The 21513-nt window shown below is 33.9% G+C and overlaps 1 protein-coding gene across 2 annotated transcripts; it reads right to left on the bottom strand.

The window, feature by feature from the left end:
- Positions 1-4568: 4568 nt before the first annotated feature.
- Positions 4569-12022, bottom strand: LOC110810198 (Core-2/I-branching beta-1,6-N-acetylglucosaminyltransferase family protein). Of its 2 annotated transcripts, none has more exons than XM_088214108.1 (12): positions 11719-12022; positions 11328-11629; positions 10615-10728; positions 10088-10188; positions 9847-9918; positions 8918-8999; positions 8731-8811; positions 8166-8204; positions 7817-7882; positions 6585-6734; positions 5194-5322; positions 4569-4826 (listed from the first exon to the last, which is right to left on the bottom strand). In XM_088214108.1, exons 2-12 carry the CDS (start codon positions 11562-11564, stop codon positions 4785-4787), a joined length of 1113 nt encoding a protein of 370 aa, XP_088070234.1. In that variant the 5' UTR covers positions 11565-11629; positions 11719-12022; the 3' UTR covers positions 4569-4784. The 2 variants fall into 2 exon arrangements, with proteins under 2 accessions (XP_088070234.1, XP_088070236.1); XM_088214110.1 differs by having other exon boundaries at positions 11861-12021.
- Positions 12023-21513: the final 9491 nt, after the last annotated feature.

Raw genomic sequence — 21513 nt, 5'->3', positions numbered from 1 at the left:
AATCAAAATTAATATAAGAATATACTTAAATTTTACTCGTAGTTAATTATTATAAATAACCCAATTATATAATTTAGTAAAACGATCTTATTTTATTTTAATTAAAAAATATTCACTCACATGTTACTGCCATTCATATAATATAATTTAATGTGTATGATACTTTTTAAAAGCATTAAATATTTTAATAGAAGAATAATTTATTTCAGTTCAACAACTTCATATCTAAAATAACATCTACAATATTATAACACACACACACATATATATATATATATATTATGTCTATACTTTTTAACCGAAGCATGTATGGTAGATTAATATACTATTAAACCATCATTAAAATAAACTAAAATTATATCAAATAAAAAGAAAATCAAATTATAGTTTGCCCCAAACGTTATGCAACATTAGAATTGAATTTCAAACATTTCCAATTTCCTAAACCGACTTGCATTGATCACGAATTGAATGTTGGGGGGGTCCAAGTTTTGTCATTTCAAATTATACACACATACATACATACATACATAGCTACGTACATGCATATATATATATATATACACAGACACACCTACACATCCATAAGTTAATGTAGATACTGTATTGATCCCTCGAGTTCATGGATTCTGATAACTCAAAAAAGAATATGATGAAGAATCATTTGGCATGCGGACAAGAAATTGATAATCCATGAAAAATTCTATACACGTATGTAGGGTTTTATCAATTCTGAATTTCGTAGGTATTTGAAATTTCTTATCTTTTTTATCCTAAAGCTAACTTTTTTATACTTTTTCCACTATTTTGTTCTTTTCTATAATTAAATATTTATTTTTAAAACTTTTTTTCAACATCTATAGAATGGTTCAATTTTTTTTGTTGTTTGAGATGCTATTACGTATAGAGTTGTTCGTTAATATAACAATGAGCTAAATTGGATTAAACAGGATCAAATTAAATTTTTTTGATCGTAGTAATTTTAAATTTATTAAATTAAAATTTTTAATCGCAGCATGATTAAATTGGTTTAGATTAGTTCAATCTAATTCGAACCAAGTTAATAATATATGTTATGAGATTTGTAAGTCACGGTCAAAATAATTTTTAAAATATATATCTAGTAAAAATTATATTAGAAATAGGAAAATATTTAGTAGTAGTTTGAAAAATAATCTATTAGAACTCTTTGGAACATTTATATATGTATTTTTGTAAAGTAAACGATTATGAATTCTACTTCTAACAAGAAAAGAAAAGTGGTGTATTAGAATTAGATTTATTTGCTGATTAAATTATTTGTGATAACTATTATATATATATATATGTATTTGCTAATTATATCATTTGTAATTACTATTTTATATATATATATGTAAAGTTTAATGGTAAAATATATTTATAATAAAAAATAATTATTTAAGAATATTTATGTTAATTACTTTGTTTCATAAAAAATAAAATAAAATGCAAAAAGAATGTCAATATAAGTTATTACTAAGTGGAACACCTTTGGATTTATGGCATAACTTTATTAATTTTTTTATTCTATTTGTAAATATTTGAATTAATTTTCCAAAAAGTATGTATTAAAAATATTACAAACAATAATTAGAACCTTTTATTCAATTAAACTAAATTATGTGTATACACACACACACACACACATATATATATATATATATATATATATTATAGGCACTCTTACATGTATATCTTAAGTTAAAAGAAGTTAAAAATTAATACATATCAGTATAATAATTAAAACTTTTATATTTTACTTGTGTCATATATTCAAATTTTATTAATACGATACAGTTTCATATTTTATGAGTTTATTATAAGATAGATAATTTATAATATATTATTCAATTAATTTATTTATTTATTTATAAGTATATGAATTTTGATTTAAAACATACCAAATTTTAAATGTGTTTGGCTCGAATCTCCTATAAAGTTACATATATTCCATTCATAAAAAAGTCATAATATTCCAAAAACAAAACTTATATATACAATTGTATTGCCGTATACATTTTTGATTCTTTATTATTATTATTATTATTATTATTATTATTTTAAACTTTATATTTATTTTTAGACACTTTGCTTTGCTTATGTAAGCAAGTAAGTATACTACCATTGCTACAATGAGACAATCAACTAACCTCACCTAATTCACCAAAAGAAAATATATACACATTATATATAACAGAGATATAACTAATTCGGCTTAAATAATTATAGTTACTTGATTTATTTTTATTATTTTTTATATTTTATTATTATATTTATTTATCGATAATACACTATCTTATATTAAAAATGTAAGTATAGGTATACAAATTCATTAGGATAATACGGGACAAGCAGTTTTCCCGTGAACTAATTTTTTATTCAATCTATAATTTAAAATCAATGGGAAATATTTTTATAAATTGAAAATTCTCTTAATTTTACTAAGTCTAAATTACAAAAAATTATTTTGTATATCCAGATAAAGTTCAACAAATAAATAAATTTTAAAAGAGTGATGTTTATACAATGATAAATAATGAATTACGTGCTTAAGTATTTTTAGATATAAAAAAAAAAAGTGTTCATATTTGGATACTAATTTATTATTTATATTTCAATAATCAAATAAGTCAATTTTTTTAATAAATTATCAAATTAGTTATGGAGATGCAGTACTTATTATAATTTTTGTTTTAATATTTTATTTATTATAATTTAATAAACGATTTCTTTTAATTATTTAAAAAAATTATTTTTTAAAAATATTTTTTAATAAAAAATAAAATTATTATTTTGTATTGAAATACTTTAAAAATAATTCAAAAAATATAATGTTAACTAATAATTAAATTAACAAATCATTAGTAATTTATTAGTTTATTAATTAATTAAAATTATTAATTTTTAAAATATACAGATATAATTGATTATTTTAACTTTTTATTAAAAAATTATAAAAAAAAATTAGGCATTTGAAAAAAATGTTAAGAAATAAACTATAATGAAAAATTAAACGTCATGAATTAATTTATAATTACCTTTATTTTTATGAAAGTATAATATTCTGGTTTTTCATCAATATATACATATATATTTTTCTTCAGAAAAAAAAAAGTTAAATTAAGAAGAAAACTTCTAGCAGACTTGATGCATGAAAGAATATTCTGATTCAAAGCGTGTGGGGTTTAGAGGAATTGTGGAACTTATTCAACTGTCCCCATTTATCTATGTTGTCCAACTTCTTAAATTACTTTATTTTAAATAAAAACAATATTTAAAATAAACAAAATTATTTATTTATATAAATGGAGAAAATTAGTCAATCAAGCACCGACTTTTTGCCACCTGTTATTCTCACAGGCAGTCAGTCACCGACTAAAAAAAAAAAAAAAACAGTTTAGGTGAAAAGTGAGATTGTCATAATGCGACACCTGGATAACTTCTCATGTAAGAAAATCGATGTGGAAGTTGGGGATACCAAGTTGTAGTTTTCACATGACTTGCTCCTACCCGTAACCCGGACTACGTAGAAAATGGATAATTCAACTGGGGAGGGACTCGTGAGTCGATCTGGGAATTCGCCACGTTGGGTTTGAAATGGCGGCTGTTTGGACGCTGTCAGTGTGTTGTCCCGAACAAGGATAATCTGGATGCTCATACTTTTTCCGTAGTGGATCACGCGTACGCTCGTACTGTCAATTGTTCTTGAGGATAGCAAAGAACATGACATGACTCTTTTTTTTTTTTTTTTGTGGAGTTTGTAAATTATTTAAAGAACTTAAAGAAATCAGTCAGTATGCTGATATTAACTTATAAATTAGGTCTAAGATTCAATTTTCTTTTTAACAAAATCAAGAAAATTTTATTTAAGAATGCCCGAGATAACTACTAAATAATAACAACAATAATAATAATATAAAGAGAATGACTCCCCATTCTTTTTTTTTTTCTTTTCCTCTTGAATTAGAATTAAATTAGATTCTAAATCCATTATGTATTATTTCACATAGTTTTACTCTCACAAAAAAAAAATATAATAAATTTATTATAATATAATCACCGCAATCATACTAATATATTAATAAATTAAATATTTAATTTTATTAAATTAAATATTATAAATTAATTACTGTTTGTTTATAATATATTAATAAAATAATAAAATTTAAATTTATGAAACTTTAAATAAAATATAAAAATCTTAATTAATTATCCACTGTATCATTCGCCTCATGCCCATTTCTTCACTCCTTTCCAGCCGATGCATTAAAAAACATTTGATTGAAACAATACTCTGTTTTATTACATGTTTACGCTTTAAAGTATAAGTGGTTTGTTTCAACTATAAATGGGCGTTAATACGTACACAGAATATCAAGCAAAACTGTTTCTAAGTTAAATCTCTCTGATAATTAAAATATTAATCGCATACCATTTGATTAAATATTGATCCTATGTCACTTACCAACCCTCTCAGAAGTTAAGAGCTAAAGCAATTCTTAAAATTAACAATATCAGTCTTTCTTTTTTTTCTTTTTAAATACATCTTGAGAAAGCAACAATTATTTTTTATTTTATTATTTATTTCAAAAAATGGAAGAGAAAACAATACATTATACTTCCTTTTGTATCCCTAATTTACAACTCTACATTGCATTGCCCAGCAACAGATAGATATAAGAGTGTCTTCATCTAGGTTAAGACTAACGTATCCTACTACAAAATACTAACACTTACCAAAGGTACCGTATACTTTGACATTGTTAGAGTTTACTAGTATCTTCACCGTGAGCACCAAGGACAGACTGTCAAAACAGAAGTATGAGCCAAAATGAATAGAATATTAAACAAATTTATATAGAATATTATTGAGAAGAGCATGGCATCACTGTTATTGCTCCCTTAGGCTGTTCTTGACAAATCAATTTTGTCGACAGAAATTATTTTGAAATCTAGATATTTAAAATGAAGAATGATGAAATTTTATTGAAAATGATAAAGTTAACATTCTAAAGAACTTTTAGGGGAAACTGTATTTAATCTTACAGAATTTAAGAAATACTGTTCCAACTTTACTAGAAAAGAGTTTGTAGTTTTTAGCTAAAAATCCTTGTTTTCTCTACCTCTAATGCAATCAGCACAAAAGCCATAAAATATTAGAAGGTTAGTTACCATTTTAAGAAGACGAAGTGCAGCAGGCCGTGTGAACTTTCTTGCAAAAAGAAAGCAAGGGGATGGTTTTCCTTTGCTGCTACACCATTCTCTTCGGTTTTCAGTCTCGTAATGGATATTATCAATTCCCTGCAAAAAGACAACTTTTAACTTCTTTTCTTGACTTAAAATTTTGAACCTTTTGATGTCATATACAATTATTTCCAGTGCATTGCCAAATGCATCAATAATTGGATCAGGTCATTCATGTCCACGATGAGTCAATCTAATACAAATCTCTATCCAACTGCTCCATGCAGCTATAGCTTTTGAACCTATCCATGAGAGGCAGGTCTAACTACCTGAAAAGATATGCTTTCTTGAAAAAAAAAAAAAGGAACTCTAAGATTATGTTTGAAACAAATTAACAAATTTTCTAAATTATTTGCTAATTTATGCTTAATTTAACTAACAAAGGATGGAAATCCTATCCAAAATGATAATTGACCTCCTAGAAAATTCCACTTGAAATTCTTATATTAACAGGAACGAAAATATAGATGTTCTTATCATTTCTATATTGACAAAGAGAAATCCAAAACCTACCAATATGGAACTGATAAGATGAATGGAATTGATTTAATTATTCATTAAATATATAAACCATGACAAATTTTTTTTATATCAAATAATTAATACAAAAATTGAATGGGAAAATAATAGACAATGGAATGCAAAATAAGAGTTTATAATCTCTTAGTTCAACCATGTTTGAATTTCCAAACAAATTCCACAAAAGCTATTGATTTATAAGTTTGTTTAAAATAAGATGCATGAAAGTACAGAAGAAAACACAATCTGTCATCCTATACCAAAGACAAAACTTTATCAATCTCACTTAAAATTCTAAAACTATAGGGCATTTTAAACACTGGTTCACAGTAGCTTTCCCATAACTAAGTGGTCCTGTCACCAAAAAAGACTCTGAAGATAAGGTATTTAATACATTTCCTGAATTATATTAAATTCATTTTAGTTCCTTAACAGTGCTACTCAAAAAAGAAATAATTATTCCTTCACATGTTTTTATGTTTTGGAGCATAAACCCCAGAAACAAGGTGGACAAAAATACTTTCATCTTCCTTTATCTACCAGAGGAATCACTCACTTTCACCTCCAAATAAAGAATCCAAACTATGCAAGAATCCAAGCACTAGACCCCTAACTCTAAAATCATCTTGAATAATTGATTGAACCAATTTCTTCCAAAATCTTAAATTTATAGTTAATGGTTATACCAATTAATAATACAATAAACACAAATATCTCAAAGATGAGCAAGACACCTTAAACTCTCCCACATCTTGATACACAAAAAGTTAAAGGAAACAAGGAGCAGGAAACATCTGTACCTTTATAGATTGGATAAGTTCTGGAGTTGCATCAGCAAATTTATAAGTAACAGGGTGCCATCCTCGACGTTCAGGCTCTTTGGAGGCTGATAGATCCCATGAAGAGTATGTCAGTGACCTCCTTGTGATTTCCCCTTCGAGATTTTTTAGCTGAATTTGAAAAGAGAAAGATTTCAGAGGTTGATATTACATGGTAAATTCTGAAAAAGTTGTTTGGTATTTTTTATTGCTCTTCCTACCTTCTATGCCTCAAGCAAATTCTCATGTACCATAATTTCAGAATGAAGAGTGCAGGAAGCTTCAGAAAGGGAAAAGAGAGAGGGAGAAAGGGACACTATTGGACTGGCCTTGAAACACAAATGGTAGATTATCAATGTCACTTCTATTAGTTTGCATTATCTAAGGAATTGAGAGATAAAAGAACTTAATAATCTAGAACAGATTTATACAACTGGAATTCTAGTTCAAACCTAAATCTTCCAAGAAAATGCTTTTAGTAATTGAATTATTCTGCTCAACAAATGGTTTTCAATTCATAATAGATTGATACGGAGTCTGTGACTGAAGAAACTGAACTCTGTCAGGACTACTGGTCAAGTCTCTTGCATCCCTGATAGAAATCCAGGTTAATAATAGTCCACAAGCTCGCAGAGCCAGCATAAAGGGGATTAACAATAAAATTATGTTTATAATGCATAACAGAAAACTAGCTACATGCTTATACTGAGTTCATTGGGCTACTTAGGCCTTTCATTCACTCGTTTTACCATAGAAAACAATTTGGCAATAAAGAACTAAAATCCTCCAGCTTTACTTTTGCAGTTTCCAACACCACAACATATTAGTTTGTAGTTAAAGGAAATGGACATCCACTAGATTTGCCAAGTTGCAAGAGTTATTCAAAACATACTTTTAACTTTTAGAACTTACACTAGCTACCAACCTTATATAAAAAGAATTATGACAAAATTTTAAACCTTCAGAACAAGATAGCTGCACTCCAATGGAAAAACAACAGCATTGTTTCCAAAAGCCATCTTTATGACAAAAGAATTTTGAATTGTGATGCTGAACATGTCATTCTGTCAGGTTCTTATTGGAAAGTGAAGTTTCCATATGGAAGGTGAGACAACTAATTGCAGCAGTTTTTTCCATACATAAAAGATTAGAAATCCTCTAAAGACAAAACTTTATCAAATAAGATAGTGCTGAATTATAAGCAATCATCTTACCGCCAGTAATGTCTGGACATAATGTTCATCAGGTATGCAATTATGCTCTTTGGCTGCATCAACTGGCTGCTCGATACAAAAAGATAAAGAGCATGATAATAAAAGAATAAAATCATCAAACAAATTCCAGAAACTCACAATTGAGAAACTAAAAGCTATTAGGGGTCTTGTAGACGAACTAGCTCTGTCAATGAATTCTCATGACATTATAGTAGAGCTTGGATTCTAGCCAAATTAGAAAGCTTTCCTTTTATGATTTTTCAGTGGTTGGTTGTGGAAGGGCATCTTAGGAGAGGAGAAGAGTTAACTGTGCAGTGGTTCGAAGCATGATTAATCAAAAATTACTTACAAGGGGATGATCACGCCAGAACTCTGGTAAGGATCTTCTCTGCATAATCATCAAAGCATAATAAATCATCTACAAGCTATAAAATTTACCAAAATTATCAATGTAATAAAATTTCAAATTAATTTTAGTGGCAACTAATAACCATTGCAGCAGACAATTGCTTTGGATTGTTTCTGAGAATGTATGCTTAGTGAGAATCATATTTCTGTTTTTTTTTTTTAATTGGCCCCATAAGGCATGTTATGGGAGAAGAAGAACTGATATTTAGCTCCAGAAAGGAGACTTTGCCACCAAGTCACAAAGGTTTTGACACATCATGTTTTTATTTTAAATGCTCAATATTATAACATCCTTAGGAAGAGCCACACAAGAAAATGGTAGTTAGAAAATAAGATACTAGGTATATTTGCTACATCTGATGCCCCCATTATTTACTATCCCATAATGTTATGTAAAAGCTCCAATAAACTACAAATGCTCAGCAACTATCATGAAATGCAACTAATTATCAGCATTGGATCTCTAATTAAAAAACTAACCAAGAAACATAATTTAGATAACTTGCCTTGCAATGCTTCTGAAACATGGGAAAGACAGTAGAGTCGTTCACCACAACCTCTGCATGTTTTCTGGTCAGAACAACCCACTGCGAAAAGACGTAAGGTGTGTAATCGGCAATACATACAAACATATGATAATAGAAAATTTCAGCCTACTTACAATCAATCAAGAAGCAATATGTTGAATTTTACCTGAGATCCTTTCCTCCAGTTATAAACAGGAATATCAGGATCCATTTTTGGATTGTAGCGGCCCTCCTTTGTATCAGCAAAGCTGAAACAAAAAAGTACACTATTAGAAATAATCTGAAACTAACTCAAGAATTTTGAAAGGTTTAATATGAAATAACCTTAGGTAAAAAGAAGATAAATGCCAAACAGCAGTGCAAGAAACAGCAATCATATAAGAGACTAAAGAAAGAGTAAATCCACCATTATTAACTAACGTTATATGAGAAATCAAAAGCTAACTGATCGAGGTGACCCCTCAATTGTAGTTTCCTATTACAAAATTACTAACGACAGTTCAGGATCCAGTGGCTCAAAACTTAGTCAATAATAGATACTGTTAGGCAAACAAGTATTGGAAGCAGTGACTAGAACCAATCAATGGGCAAGTAGATGCTAATGTTTTCAATAAGTGTTTACTTAAGGAAGTAGGACTTAACTGTCTACCCATCTTTCAACTCCCTTTGCCTTCTATCTGATCTTCTTTTTGACAATTCTCACCTTTCACCATAAAGACAAAGGGAAATAACATTAACTATAGATGGGAAGGAATTCTGTCTGCCACACTGTTCACAAGCAACTGTGCACATTATATTGTTTCATCACCCAAGCACTAACCATTATGAAATTAAACCTAGAGTAATCTTCACTAATCCGCTTATGGTGGATTGTACAACAAATAATAAATTAAGTGACCGAAGGAAAATGCCAGAAACACACACAAAATATGTAAGAAAATATCAGAATATGAAGCAAACCTAGCCCATTTGATGTACTTACCACAAATAATCCTAGTGCACGTATTATGATGAAAATCATGCGTGAATAGTTGATGCATAGCTAAAGGCATTGCACAGTAAAAGCATATGAGATATATTGCATCATACACTAACCTGTCAACAAAGCTAGTGGATGTTGATATGACATAGTCGTAAGTGTAGCTGAAATTGTACAGAGGTATGCAGCTGAGAAGAGATCAAGTAACTGAAGATCATTAGATATAGAAGTACCAGAAACGATCAACCAATTTGTTGCATAATAACTTCAAAAGAAGTGTGGTTTTTTGCATCATGATGGTACAAGACTGACTTCTTTCTGTTTAAAAAAGGCTTACATTTGCTAGATCATTCTCACCTGTCTGACAGAAAAATAAACCGTTCGTTAAATGGATCTTTAAGTGCATGTCTAAGCAATATACGCTCAGCCTCGATCATGCTTGCTTCACCCCAATCTACCTGGAATACTTGTTTGTGTTAACTAAATATCACATTCGAACAATAGGATGACGGGGGTTTATTTTGCTGAATAAAACAACAAAAATTCATGTCTTACATAATTTAGTTCACAAGTTGTTTATTTTGGTTTTACCAAGTAAATACACTGGAGTACCCTAACTTGCTCTAACAGACTAAGTTCCGTTCATTGTACTGGTTAGAGGTTAAACCCTTGAGCATGGTGAAGCAGAGCAGGGACAAGCAATTTACAAAAAATGTGATTGTGCATAATCCCTCGTTGATGATGCAGTCAGCATATTAATTAAGTGGCATCAATGAGCATCAATCACACATCATGCACAACAAGCACATGCAGGTGAATATGTGCAGCACACCAGCACCAAATAAATTTTGTTGACAAAGAAAATCTTCATGATAGGAAGCGACCTGTATACTATCGTTAAGTTGACGATTGAGAAAATAGACGGATCTTGTTGTTGCCTTGTTAAGCAGAAATCCAGGCCTAGAGTGAACAAACACTGAAAATCTACTCTCCTCTCCCTGCAAGACAACATTATCAATACTCCTCTACTGCTAGGAATGCTATAAGCACAAATAACCTCTCTTTTTAATGTGCATATTATATGGTACCATGAAAATTAAAAGGTTAAAACAGCAGAGCACTGATTTTGAATGTTCTCAAGAGGATTAAACAAACTTGCAAGTTGTGCCAACCTATATAACTAGCTTACTGCAGCCACTAGTTATTAGTAGCAGGGGATAATGCAAGTAGCCAACAATTTCATTGGAGAAAAAATGCCCGATGACAACTTTATACCTTGTCATTATATAGGACCTTCAGCCTTCTGCTCTTCTACCAAAACAAACTATAGAAAAATTATCCGTGTCAGTTTTTGCATACAATGCAATCGACGCGATCAAGTTCCCCAATAAGGAATCATACACGATTCACTTTGCCTCCTCGTCTTTCTATTCGGTTGCAGTACAATCATGTTTACCAACAAAAGGCCACAATAACTACAGCTACAGCAACTAATGAAGAAAAATTGACTGTAAAATAATCAGAATCACGACTAAGATCAAGCTGAACTAACTATAGCCTCAATTGCAATTAGATAGTCAGATTTAAAGCGACATACCTCGAAGAAAGAGTGCCAAACCATGTCGAGAGGAAGTCGATTTCTCGCGATGAACAGGAACGCGATTTTCGGATTTTGAACGAAATGAGGCCGCAGAGACGATATCGAAGTAACGACTCCATTGTACCACGCCTGCATCAACAGCAAACTCACGAAGAAAAAACCGAACAAGAACAGAACGAAAATCCTCCTCTGCCATTGATACTGAGACTTCTGCTGCGTTACCTTCCTCTTCATTTAGCTACACGCTACTTCACTTCGATTTCTCCACCATTTCAAGCTCGACAACTTGAGCTTCTGAACTGTTTCCAAAATTAGAAAAAAAAAACAAAAAAGATTATCACACAAAGCCATAATACATGGATCCCTCTCTGACACAAAGTACACTTACTTAACCTCCTTCCTCCAACAAAAATATTCAAAGATTCAGATAAGAGAACCGGAGTAGATCCATAAGCACGAAAATCCTGTACTCAAATTCTGTGCAATTCACGCGAATTTTCCGAAAAAGATTGCATCAGCGAAGTGCTAACCGGTGAGTGAGGACGAGAAGATCGTGAACCAGTAATGGCGATTGACAGAGAGAGAATCACGTGGAGTTTGATTTCTTCGAGGAGACTGGAGAGTCGAAATTGAATTGAATACAGAAGAGAGAGAGAGAGAGAGAGAGAGAGAGAGAGAGAGAAATGAAAACTGAAATGAGAGTGAGTGGAGTTTGTAGTATAAATAGTTGGGTAGTGAGGCGTGGGCTTTTCGCCTTTTTGCTGTCTGGGTGGCGTAAAGCGAGGGTGTTTTTCCTTCTAGTTGCTTGCGATGCAGGGGAACATATCACTCTTTATTGCAGCGGTGACTGCCAAGAATCAAGAAAGTGCTCTATGCTTTTATAAGTAAATAAGTGCTTTATTAAATAGAGCACTATAGATTTTTGTTCCTTATCGTTGTTTTTTTTTAAAAAAAAAACAAAATTACATTCTTAAGATTAGGAATTTATTGTTCAATTGATTTTTAATTTAGTCCTCACTTTATTTTGAGTTAAAGTCTGACATAAATTGGTAAGCGTTTCGACTATTATAATTTATGAGTTTAAAAAGTATTATTAAAATAGTTATTAACTAAAAACGTTTTACTCAAAAATTATTTAGTATTCGTAAATAAAATTGTATAAAATGCTGTTATTTAAAAAAATATAAATTATATATTTAGTGAAAATAATTTTTTAAATTTTTGAATGTAAATTTTTAATAAAATCTAAATTTATTTTCTAAAAACTACAAAATTTAAATTTATCAAAAGTAAATTTTAATTTTATCTCTTATCAAGAGTAATTTAGGTTTTACTTATTTAATTATAAAATATTTTATTAAGCTAAAAGTCTTCTTATATCTAAATAACATGTAGAGTGTATGTTATTTAAAGTTAATAATATGATAGAAATTTAATTCTTTTAATATAATATTAAATTTGACTTATCTATTAAACTAACAAAAAAATGTTCAATATGCTTTAAAATCTAAAAGAGGTATGCGGACACCATCTCTTCTCTTTTTTTTCTTTATAACCTGATTATCATACATCTTGGAATATCCCAAACCTAGAATTTAAGCTCGGGATGGCATAAATTAATTTTTTTTATTTTTTTTATAGATATTTACATTTTGGATGTTTTTGAAAATAATTTCAAAAGAAATGAGACAAACTAGAAATAAATGAGAACTCATTTGAAAAGAAAAATTGAGAACAGGGATCAAAGTGCAAAAATGAGAAAAGTGGCTACGTAGAACGACCACGTCAGCAACACGACCAATCGCCGTGTGCCACATGGCAAAGACAGCAGCATGCATTCCGTGCGAGAGGCCATGCAGGCAATTTGTGTGCCAAGCGATCTAACAACTCATAATCACTCTCGCGCATACGAACGACCCAAATCCAATCTCCTGTTAGGCATGATCGAACAGTCCGCATACCTTCACTCTAACGGACCGAATTGGTTTCCTGAATAAGTGGGATCCGACGGCTGAGATTGGTCCACGCTGGCTCGAATGGATAACCCAGATCAAGAGAAGATGCGTATTTAAACTCCTCTTCCACCGAAACCCCAACCCTAGCCGCACACCAGTTCGCTGGAGAAGAAAAGAAGGGCAACAATAAGAGAAACCAGCCATCGTCGCTGTTACACAAGAGACCCAAATTGACATTAGTAAGTGCGATTTTCTCTTGTTCATCCCATTTTTCTATTATAAGCTACCCAAAACCCTTCTTGATGCATAAAGACCTGATGGAAAGCAAGAAACGGAGGGCGGAGCTCGGCTGAGTTGCTGCACCCGAAACTGAAAAACACTCTAGTGAGCCCGAAACCTTCTTTCGTTCTTTTCATCCCTCGATCCTATGCCATCTAACATGTTTTGGTGTAGGATAGTCGAAGGAAAGTTGCAAACGCGAGGAAGAAGCGGCAGGGCTCGGCGGAGCCACCCCACTGGAAAGCTAGAACCACTGGTAAGTTTCAATTTTCTTTTTTTTTTCCACCAACAGACACTGCCTAACTCCAAAGTGAACAAGTGTTCGCCCAGAACGGGCCGAAACCAGCCTGAACAAGAGGAGAAGCCGTTGTAGAAGGAAGAATCAATGGCAGAGCACGTCAACACCGCCGTGTCAGAACCCTATACCAACCCTCAGTGAGATTTTTGACCCTTTTTGCCTATTTTTTACGTAGTTTCACGTTATTTTGACGTAAGTTTTGATTTTAACAGAAAAACTCAAGGAATCTAGGAATCGAGAACCGTCAGAAAGCATAGTGAAAAAGGGCAATGTTCAGGACACCGACCCAGTATAAGAATTTCTCACTCTCTCCCTTGTTATGGTTAAATTAAAGTCAAATTAATAATAAACAGAAATTATAAATCGTTGGCGATCTCTTGCTTAATTAAATGCAGGTTGTCGATAAAGTCAGTAACTGGTCAATTTATAATTGTCATTAGTTATCCGTGTAACAACCCCGGAAAAATTTAATATTGGAAAGGCATATATATAGATAAATAATCTGAATTTGCGGAAACGTATTAAACATTGCAATTAACATCCCTTACGCAATACCAAAACGTGTTCAACAAATGAGGGAATAAACTAATTAAAATAAATGCTCGAAAGTAAGAACTACAATTATAACTATGGGATTTTTAGGCGTCCCCTTCGTCTTCTTCCTGCGGAACGGGCTCGGGAACCACGTCTTCTTGATCTGAAATGGTTAAGTAAGGAGTGAGCTACACTAGTCCAGTAAAGATATCACTCTACCTCACTGCCACAGGAGTAAGGGTGGGTAGAAAACAAAAACGACCAATGAAGCATAATTTGTAATAAACCCATTTGTTAATAAAAACGTTTACTTTCCATTTACCTGGGTGAGATCCATAAAACAATACACAAGCAACACATTATCATCATCACGTTATCACATAGATTTTATAATACAACATTTATCACGCGTTTGCATTTCAATTTTTAAACAGCATAATTCCTCTTTACCAGCCTACTAGTATCCATGGGGATCCATAAGGGTCCTGCTACCCGTGAACCCTTAACATTTATAACCTGATTCCAGGACCGTCCCCATACCCCGTCCGGTATGGGCGCCAAAACCATGAACCTCAATACCCCGTCCGGTATGAGGGTGAAACGGGCCATCCCCATACCCCATCCGGTATGGGCGCCAAAACACATAAGGTCTCCATACCCCGTCCGGTATGAGAGACCACATTCCCGGTAGGGTTCCCTACGGACCCGGTCCGTCCACCATCTCCCAGGATACCTAGTCAAGCTGTCCACATTATCCGTTTGCCAATTCACATAACCTTTTATCCCTTTTTCTTTAGTCACCATCATCAAGTCACACACAAACATGCAAACCAGTAGTTCATGCCAACAAGACAACACACAACATCGGGTTCTCAGTCATTCAGTCCATAATCAATGAAACAGTGATACATGCACACGAAACTATGAAATAAAAAAACATCAGACATCATACTGCATTTAAAACTGTAAAATAGAACAACAACAACTGACCGACAAATACACTAGACTCGGGCTCCATTAGCAACCTTAAACAATTTCGCACAGCTATTGATTCATGAAATACCATTTTGTCATTTATTAAACTTTAATACCGTGATAGGAAATATGATGAGGAATCCTTACTTGTTTTCGGGACCCGAAATAGGTTTTTCCGAGCGCCTGCGGGTTATCCCTAAATTTTCTGAATTTTTTTCTGAAAAACTGAAACACGCTACCGGTACTTGCACGTGTCCCAAAAATCTCAGAATCAGACCTAGGACCCCTTTCAGCCAATATTGCAATTCCGGCACGGCGATTCACCTCGGGTTGGCCGTTTTCGACCGAATTCGGCCACACTTGCATCGGTCCCTGCGATAAAACAACCCTAGGGCCCTTGGGGGGCCAAAAAATTACGAAAAACCGAAGCTTACCGGAGGCGGTGCTCTCGGGTGCGGCGGCTCTCCGGCGTGGTTCGTGTTTTGGTGATTTGGCTCCAATAAACCTGTAGAGAAAAGAATGGTGATCACGGTGATATAAAAATTGTATCAAACGGAGGCCGGGAAGGGCCTTATCGGAGGCAAAAACCGAGGAGGGGCGCGGCGGCGCCGCTGGGTTTCGGCCGTGTTTTCCGGCCGCTTGGCCGGGAGTTTGGCTTCGATTTGGCCACAGGGGAACTCAGCATTGAAAAACGAGCTGGGGGTATGAAATTTACCTCGATCGGCGGTCGGAAAACTCCCCGGTGCGGCGGCGGGTGGCGGCGGGTGGCTCCTCCGGCGTCTGGTTCGTCTTCTCTGGCGAGGGCTGGCGGCTAGAGTTTTTGTGGTCAGGTGTGGGGGTTTATTTATACCCTTTGCCTTTTAATCACAGCTGTCCATCTTGATTTAATTTGGGCTGTTCGATCGCGATTTAATTTGGATTAAATCTGGACCGTCCATCGCGATTAAATCTGGGTCGTCCGTACTTGATTGAATCTGAGCCGTCCGTGCACGTGCATATGGGTCGTCCGTGCGCGTGCATCTGGGCCGTCCGTGCGCGCGGGGACGCATCTGGGCCGTCCGAGCGCGCGGGGATGCATCTGGGTCGTCCGATCGCGCGCACGCGGATCGCCCACGTGGCCCGTCCCCAGGTCGGCGTGTCCTTGCCACGCGGCAGGTCCTGGTTGGCTAGGGCTGATGACTGGGCCGCTGACGTGGTTGCTGACGTGGCGCTGACGGGACATAATTTTTCTAAATTGCGTTTTGACCCCCAGTTTCCGAATTTCTTTTCAAAAACACCCCCAGAATCCAAAATTTCACCCATTTTTTCCAAAATCAATTTCAATTAAATCCAAATAATATTTTTACCCAATTTTATCATTATTAATATTTTTATATTCACAAAAATTAATTTAAATTAAATTAAATAAAAAATAAATAAATAAAATAGAAAAAATTATTTTGGGTGTTACAATCCGTATTGTCCACTTGTTGTTATGTTACCTTATTTGTTTATCGTTACTTCATTTTATTTTATCATACCTTAATTTATTTTTATTTTTCTTGTCTATTCAGTTTACTTAAACTGTTTTCATCTTTATTATGTTATGTTAGTTTAAAATAAATGTCTTAATCACCTTTCTTGAACCGCTAGATTCATTAATTTATTGTTTCGTTTTTCGGTAATTACAAAATATGAGTCTTGCACGTTATTGATGACTGCGTAATCATGGAAACTATGTATGTGTAAAGCATCATTGTTAAATTAAAGGGCTTACCGGGTGCCATGGAAAAGAGTCTACGAATCTAGTACATAGGGTAAACCCTATCGTGTACGTTATCCTCAATCGAACGGGCTTAAGAAGTCCCATACTAAAAAGGGTTGGGAATGGTTTTGATTACACTCATACCGGACGGGGTATTGAGTCCGTTGTATGTTTGGCGCCTATTACCGATCGGGGTATGGAGATGACTGTTTGATTAATTAAATGAATATTTGGTTCACATATAGTGAGGACCCCTATAGACCCCCAGCGACACTGGTAAGTAAGTGGAGATAATAAAGATTAATTACAGTTGATCTTTTAAAATGTGTAGTGTGGATAACTACTCTGATTCTTATTTTCATAAATGACATTTAGGAATTACAGGTAAGTTAGGAAATTAATGTTTTCAGTTAAATGAGTTTCATTTTAAAAATGAGTTCAATTGGTTTTTTTACGATTTCTACAAACATTTGATTTTTCGTATAAGTAGTAAGGTGTTGATATTTTTATTGAGCTAGTGTAGTTCACCCATTTATTATTAACCATTTCAGATCAGGATGACAAAGACCCGGATATTAAACAACAAGAAAATTAGGTAGAAGATTGTCTCTCTGTTTCTCCTAGTTTCGAGCAAAGGTCGATTACATTAGTCTTTCCTCATTTACTATATTTTCATTTATGTTCTTTAAGGGCATTCCCGAAGCCCTTTTAAGCGTTTTAATCAAACTGTGCAAGGAATGAGAGACTCATCTTACCCAGCAAGCCAGAGATGAGAGAAGGGAGTTGTCTGATCCCCTCCACCACTGTCACAGTATGAGCCACCTCCACAGCGAGAGGATCCAGAGCGACCACGTACAACCCTGCTCCTTTATAGTATTATCCGACACCACCACAATACAATCAGATGCCTCTATCATACAAGCAAGTGTCGCCATAGGGGCACCCGATTCCTCCCCAACATAATCTAGCTCCCCTTTAGCAGAACCCAGCTCTGCCCCTGATGGACCCGGGCTACTTCGAGAGGCACAAGAGACTCAATCCATCCACTTTTACAAGGGTATCCACTTTTAAAAAAGTTTAATACTGGTTAATAGAGACAGAGAAGATCTTCACGATCCTTGGAGTAGTTCCTGAACATAAAGTTGTTTTTGCCACTTACATGCTCGTAAGTGAGGCAGAGCGTTGGTGGTAACTGAAGCAGGCTACTCTACCCACTCAAGTCACTTGGAAACAGCTTCTGACAGCCTTCAATGCTGAGTACCTTCCAGAACACCTCCGACATCTGAAGGAGATGGAGTCTGCACACCTAGTATAGGGAGAATTGTCAATATTAGAATATGCTTAAAAATTCCTGGAGTTAGGCCGATACTCTCCCGATAGCGTGACAGACGAAGGCATAAAGACAGGAAAGTTTGAGTGGGGTCTCCATCTTGAGATCAGACAACAATTATATGTCTTTGACCTTAACACTTATTCAACAGTCTTGGCCAAGACACAATTGATAGAGAGGAACCTCCACATTTTTTCCCTATAGTGGGCAACTCTAGGCCCCCAGTTCCACATCGCAGGCCAACACTTACTACATTGAACTAGTAGAACAAAAGACTAAGGCCCGTAACTCAAGTTCCTTCCTAGGCCCCGGTGATAAGATGTGATAAAGTTCGCCAACACTGTTGCAAGGGTCATAGAGATCGATCTTACTATCAACTCAACAACACTTGCCACATATGCAGGAGTGTCCAACACCATGCGAGAGAGTATCCATGAAATTAGAATCAGACGAAACCTGCAGTCCAGGGCAAAGTCTATATACTTATCCAACATAATGTTGAAACCAACTTAGATGTGATACAAGGTATGTATACTATTTGCAACCACCTTGCATATATTTTTATTGATATTAGTGCTTCACATTCTTTTGTCTCATATGCTTTTATAAAAAATTTCAATGTGTTACTAGAAAGCCTTGATTATGTACTGTTTGTATCTATACCTGGGAACGAGACACTGCTAGGGAATGTTATATATAAAACTTGTATCATAGAAATAACATGTCAGAAATTGAGCATAGATCTTATAGTACTTGACACGTGGAATTTTTATGTAGTTCTGAGAATGAACTAGTTAGCAGCGTATCACGTTACTGTATATTATTTTCATAAAAAGCTTGTATTTAATATTCCTAACGAAGAGTCTTTCAGAAATAAATAAAATTTTTAGATATTGTTCACACATAGTAACTGCATTGTTTATCAAATACCCTTAACTCAACTATTCTCTTCCACATCAGATAAACCTAAGAAAGAGATTTGTATTCAAAAAATTTTTGTTGTTCGAAAATTTTCGGATGTATTTCTGATGAACTATTAACACTGTCAGTAGATCGAGAAGTCAAATTTGCCATAAATCTTCAGTTTGATACCCAACCCATCTCGGTTGCCCCATACCAAATGAATCGTGTCGAGATGAAAGAACTGAGAAAACAAATCAAGAAATTGTAGGATAATCGGTTCATCTGACATAACATATATCCTTGGGGTGCCGGAGTCACGTACGCAAGAAAAAGTAATGGATTTTTGAGGTTGTATATTGACTATAGAGAACTGAATAGGGTTACAATCAAGAACAAGTACTCACTCCATAGGATTGATGATCTTTTCGACTAATTACAGGGTGCTCAGATTTTCTCCAAAATCGATATATGTTTGGGATACCATCAAGTGAAGATCAAGGCATAAGACATCCTTAAAACGGCCTTAAGGACCAGGTATCATGTCGTTCGGATTGAAAAATGCACTTGTAATTTTTATGGATTTGATGAACATGGTCTTCAGGTCGTTATTGGATCAGTTTATTGTAGTATTCATTTATGATATCCTAGTATACTATAAGAACAGAGAGGAACACGTTAAATATCTGACTCAAGTTTTACAGATTCTCAAAGAAAATAAACTGTATGTAAAATTGAGTAAATGTGATTTTTGGCTCGAGCAGACTTCTTTCCTATGACACATAATATGAAAAGATGGAGTATAATTGAATTCCGACAAGATTGATGCAGTGATGGGTTAGAAGCAGTTGACTTCGGTTAAGGAAGTTCAAAACTTTTTGGGTATGGTAGATTATTACCGCAAGTTTATAGAAGAATTTTCAAGTATAGTCGTCTCTCTGACGTGACTTACGAAGAAAAATGTCGAAGTTTGAGTGAAATAAGAAATATAAAAAAGAACATTATAGAACTTAAGAAACAACTGACTACCGCACCAGTCTTGACTTTATCGAATGGACCGGGTTGGTATACAGTATACGGTGGTGCGTCCTATCAAGGATTGGGTTGCCTCTTATGTAGCAGGGGAATGTCATAGCTTATGGGTCCAGACAGTTGAAAACTCATAAAAAGAATTACCCTACCCACGACTTAGAGCTTGCCACAATTATCCACGCCTTGAAGATTTAGCGAATTACTTATATAGGGAAACATTTGAAATCTACACAGACCATAAGAGCTTAAAACATATATTCACGTAGAAGAATCTCAATATATGTCAGAGGTGTTATATAGGACTCTTCAATAATTACGATTGTAAGATCCTGTACCACTCAGACAAGGGTAATGTTATAACCGATGCCCTTAGTAGGAAGAATGTAGATATCTTAGCTCACATAATAGTTTTTAAGTGCAAGATAATAAATGTTACACAGTAGACATAACTCCAAGACTTGGAAAAGAGTCACATGTCTAACCTAGTTAGTAGTTCAACCCGAGTTAATATAGAGAATAAGGGAGACTCAACTGGTTGATCCCACTCTAGTAGCCCTCAAAAAGAACATAAAACAGGGTTTGAATTAAGAATTTCGTGTATCTGCTGATGGGTTGCTCAGGTTCCATAATTGGTATGTGTTTTTAGTAATAACAAGTTAAAGAAAGATAAGAGGCTCATATTTCGAAGTTCACCATGTATATGCAAAGTGCTAAGATATATCAAAACATGCGACCTAGATTCTGATGGAGAGAGATGAAAATTGCTTATTTTATCTTCAAGTGCTTTATATGCCAACAGTTCAAAGTAGAACATCAACACCTAAGCGGATTAATTCAGTCATTACCAATCCCGGAGTGGAAATAAAAATATATTACTATGAATTTTATAACAATATTGCCTAAGACACGCTCAAGATACAATGCGATCTGGGTGCTTATTGACTGACTCACTATGTTCTCCCATTTCCTGGTCATTAGAATGACCGATCCCTTGAATAAGCTAGCAAGAATCTATATTTGTGATATAGTTTGGTTACATAGAGTTTCGGTGATAATGGTATTAGACAAGGACCCCAAGTTCACCTCTCAGTTTTGAACAAGTCTTCAACAAGCAATAAAGACGAAATTGTCTCTTA

This window comes from Carica papaya, chromosome 1, assembly GCF_054855325.1.
Source record: "Carica papaya isolate Zhongbai chromosome 1, ASM5485532v1, whole genome shotgun sequence".
Lineage (NCBI taxonomy): Eukaryota > Viridiplantae > Streptophyta > Magnoliopsida > Brassicales > Caricaceae > Carica > Carica papaya.
This window is presented reverse-complemented; position numbering and strand designations above follow the sequence as displayed.

Excerpts from the sequence above, each read along its gene's own strand:
- LOC110810198 (XM_088214108.1), bottom strand. The coding sequence starts at position 11,564 with ATGAAGAGGAAGGTAACGCAGCAGAAGTCTCAGTATCAATGGCAGAGG. Across the intron at positions 8,205-8,730 it reads TGTTTCAGAAGCATTGCAAG|AGAAGATCCTTACCAGAGTT; the intron begins GCAAGTTATCTA and ends ATGATTATGCAG. Across the intron at positions 6,735-7,816 it reads ATGTCCAGACATTACTGGCG|CTAAAAAATCTCGAAGGGGA; the intron begins GTAAGATGATTG and ends TTTCAAATTCAG.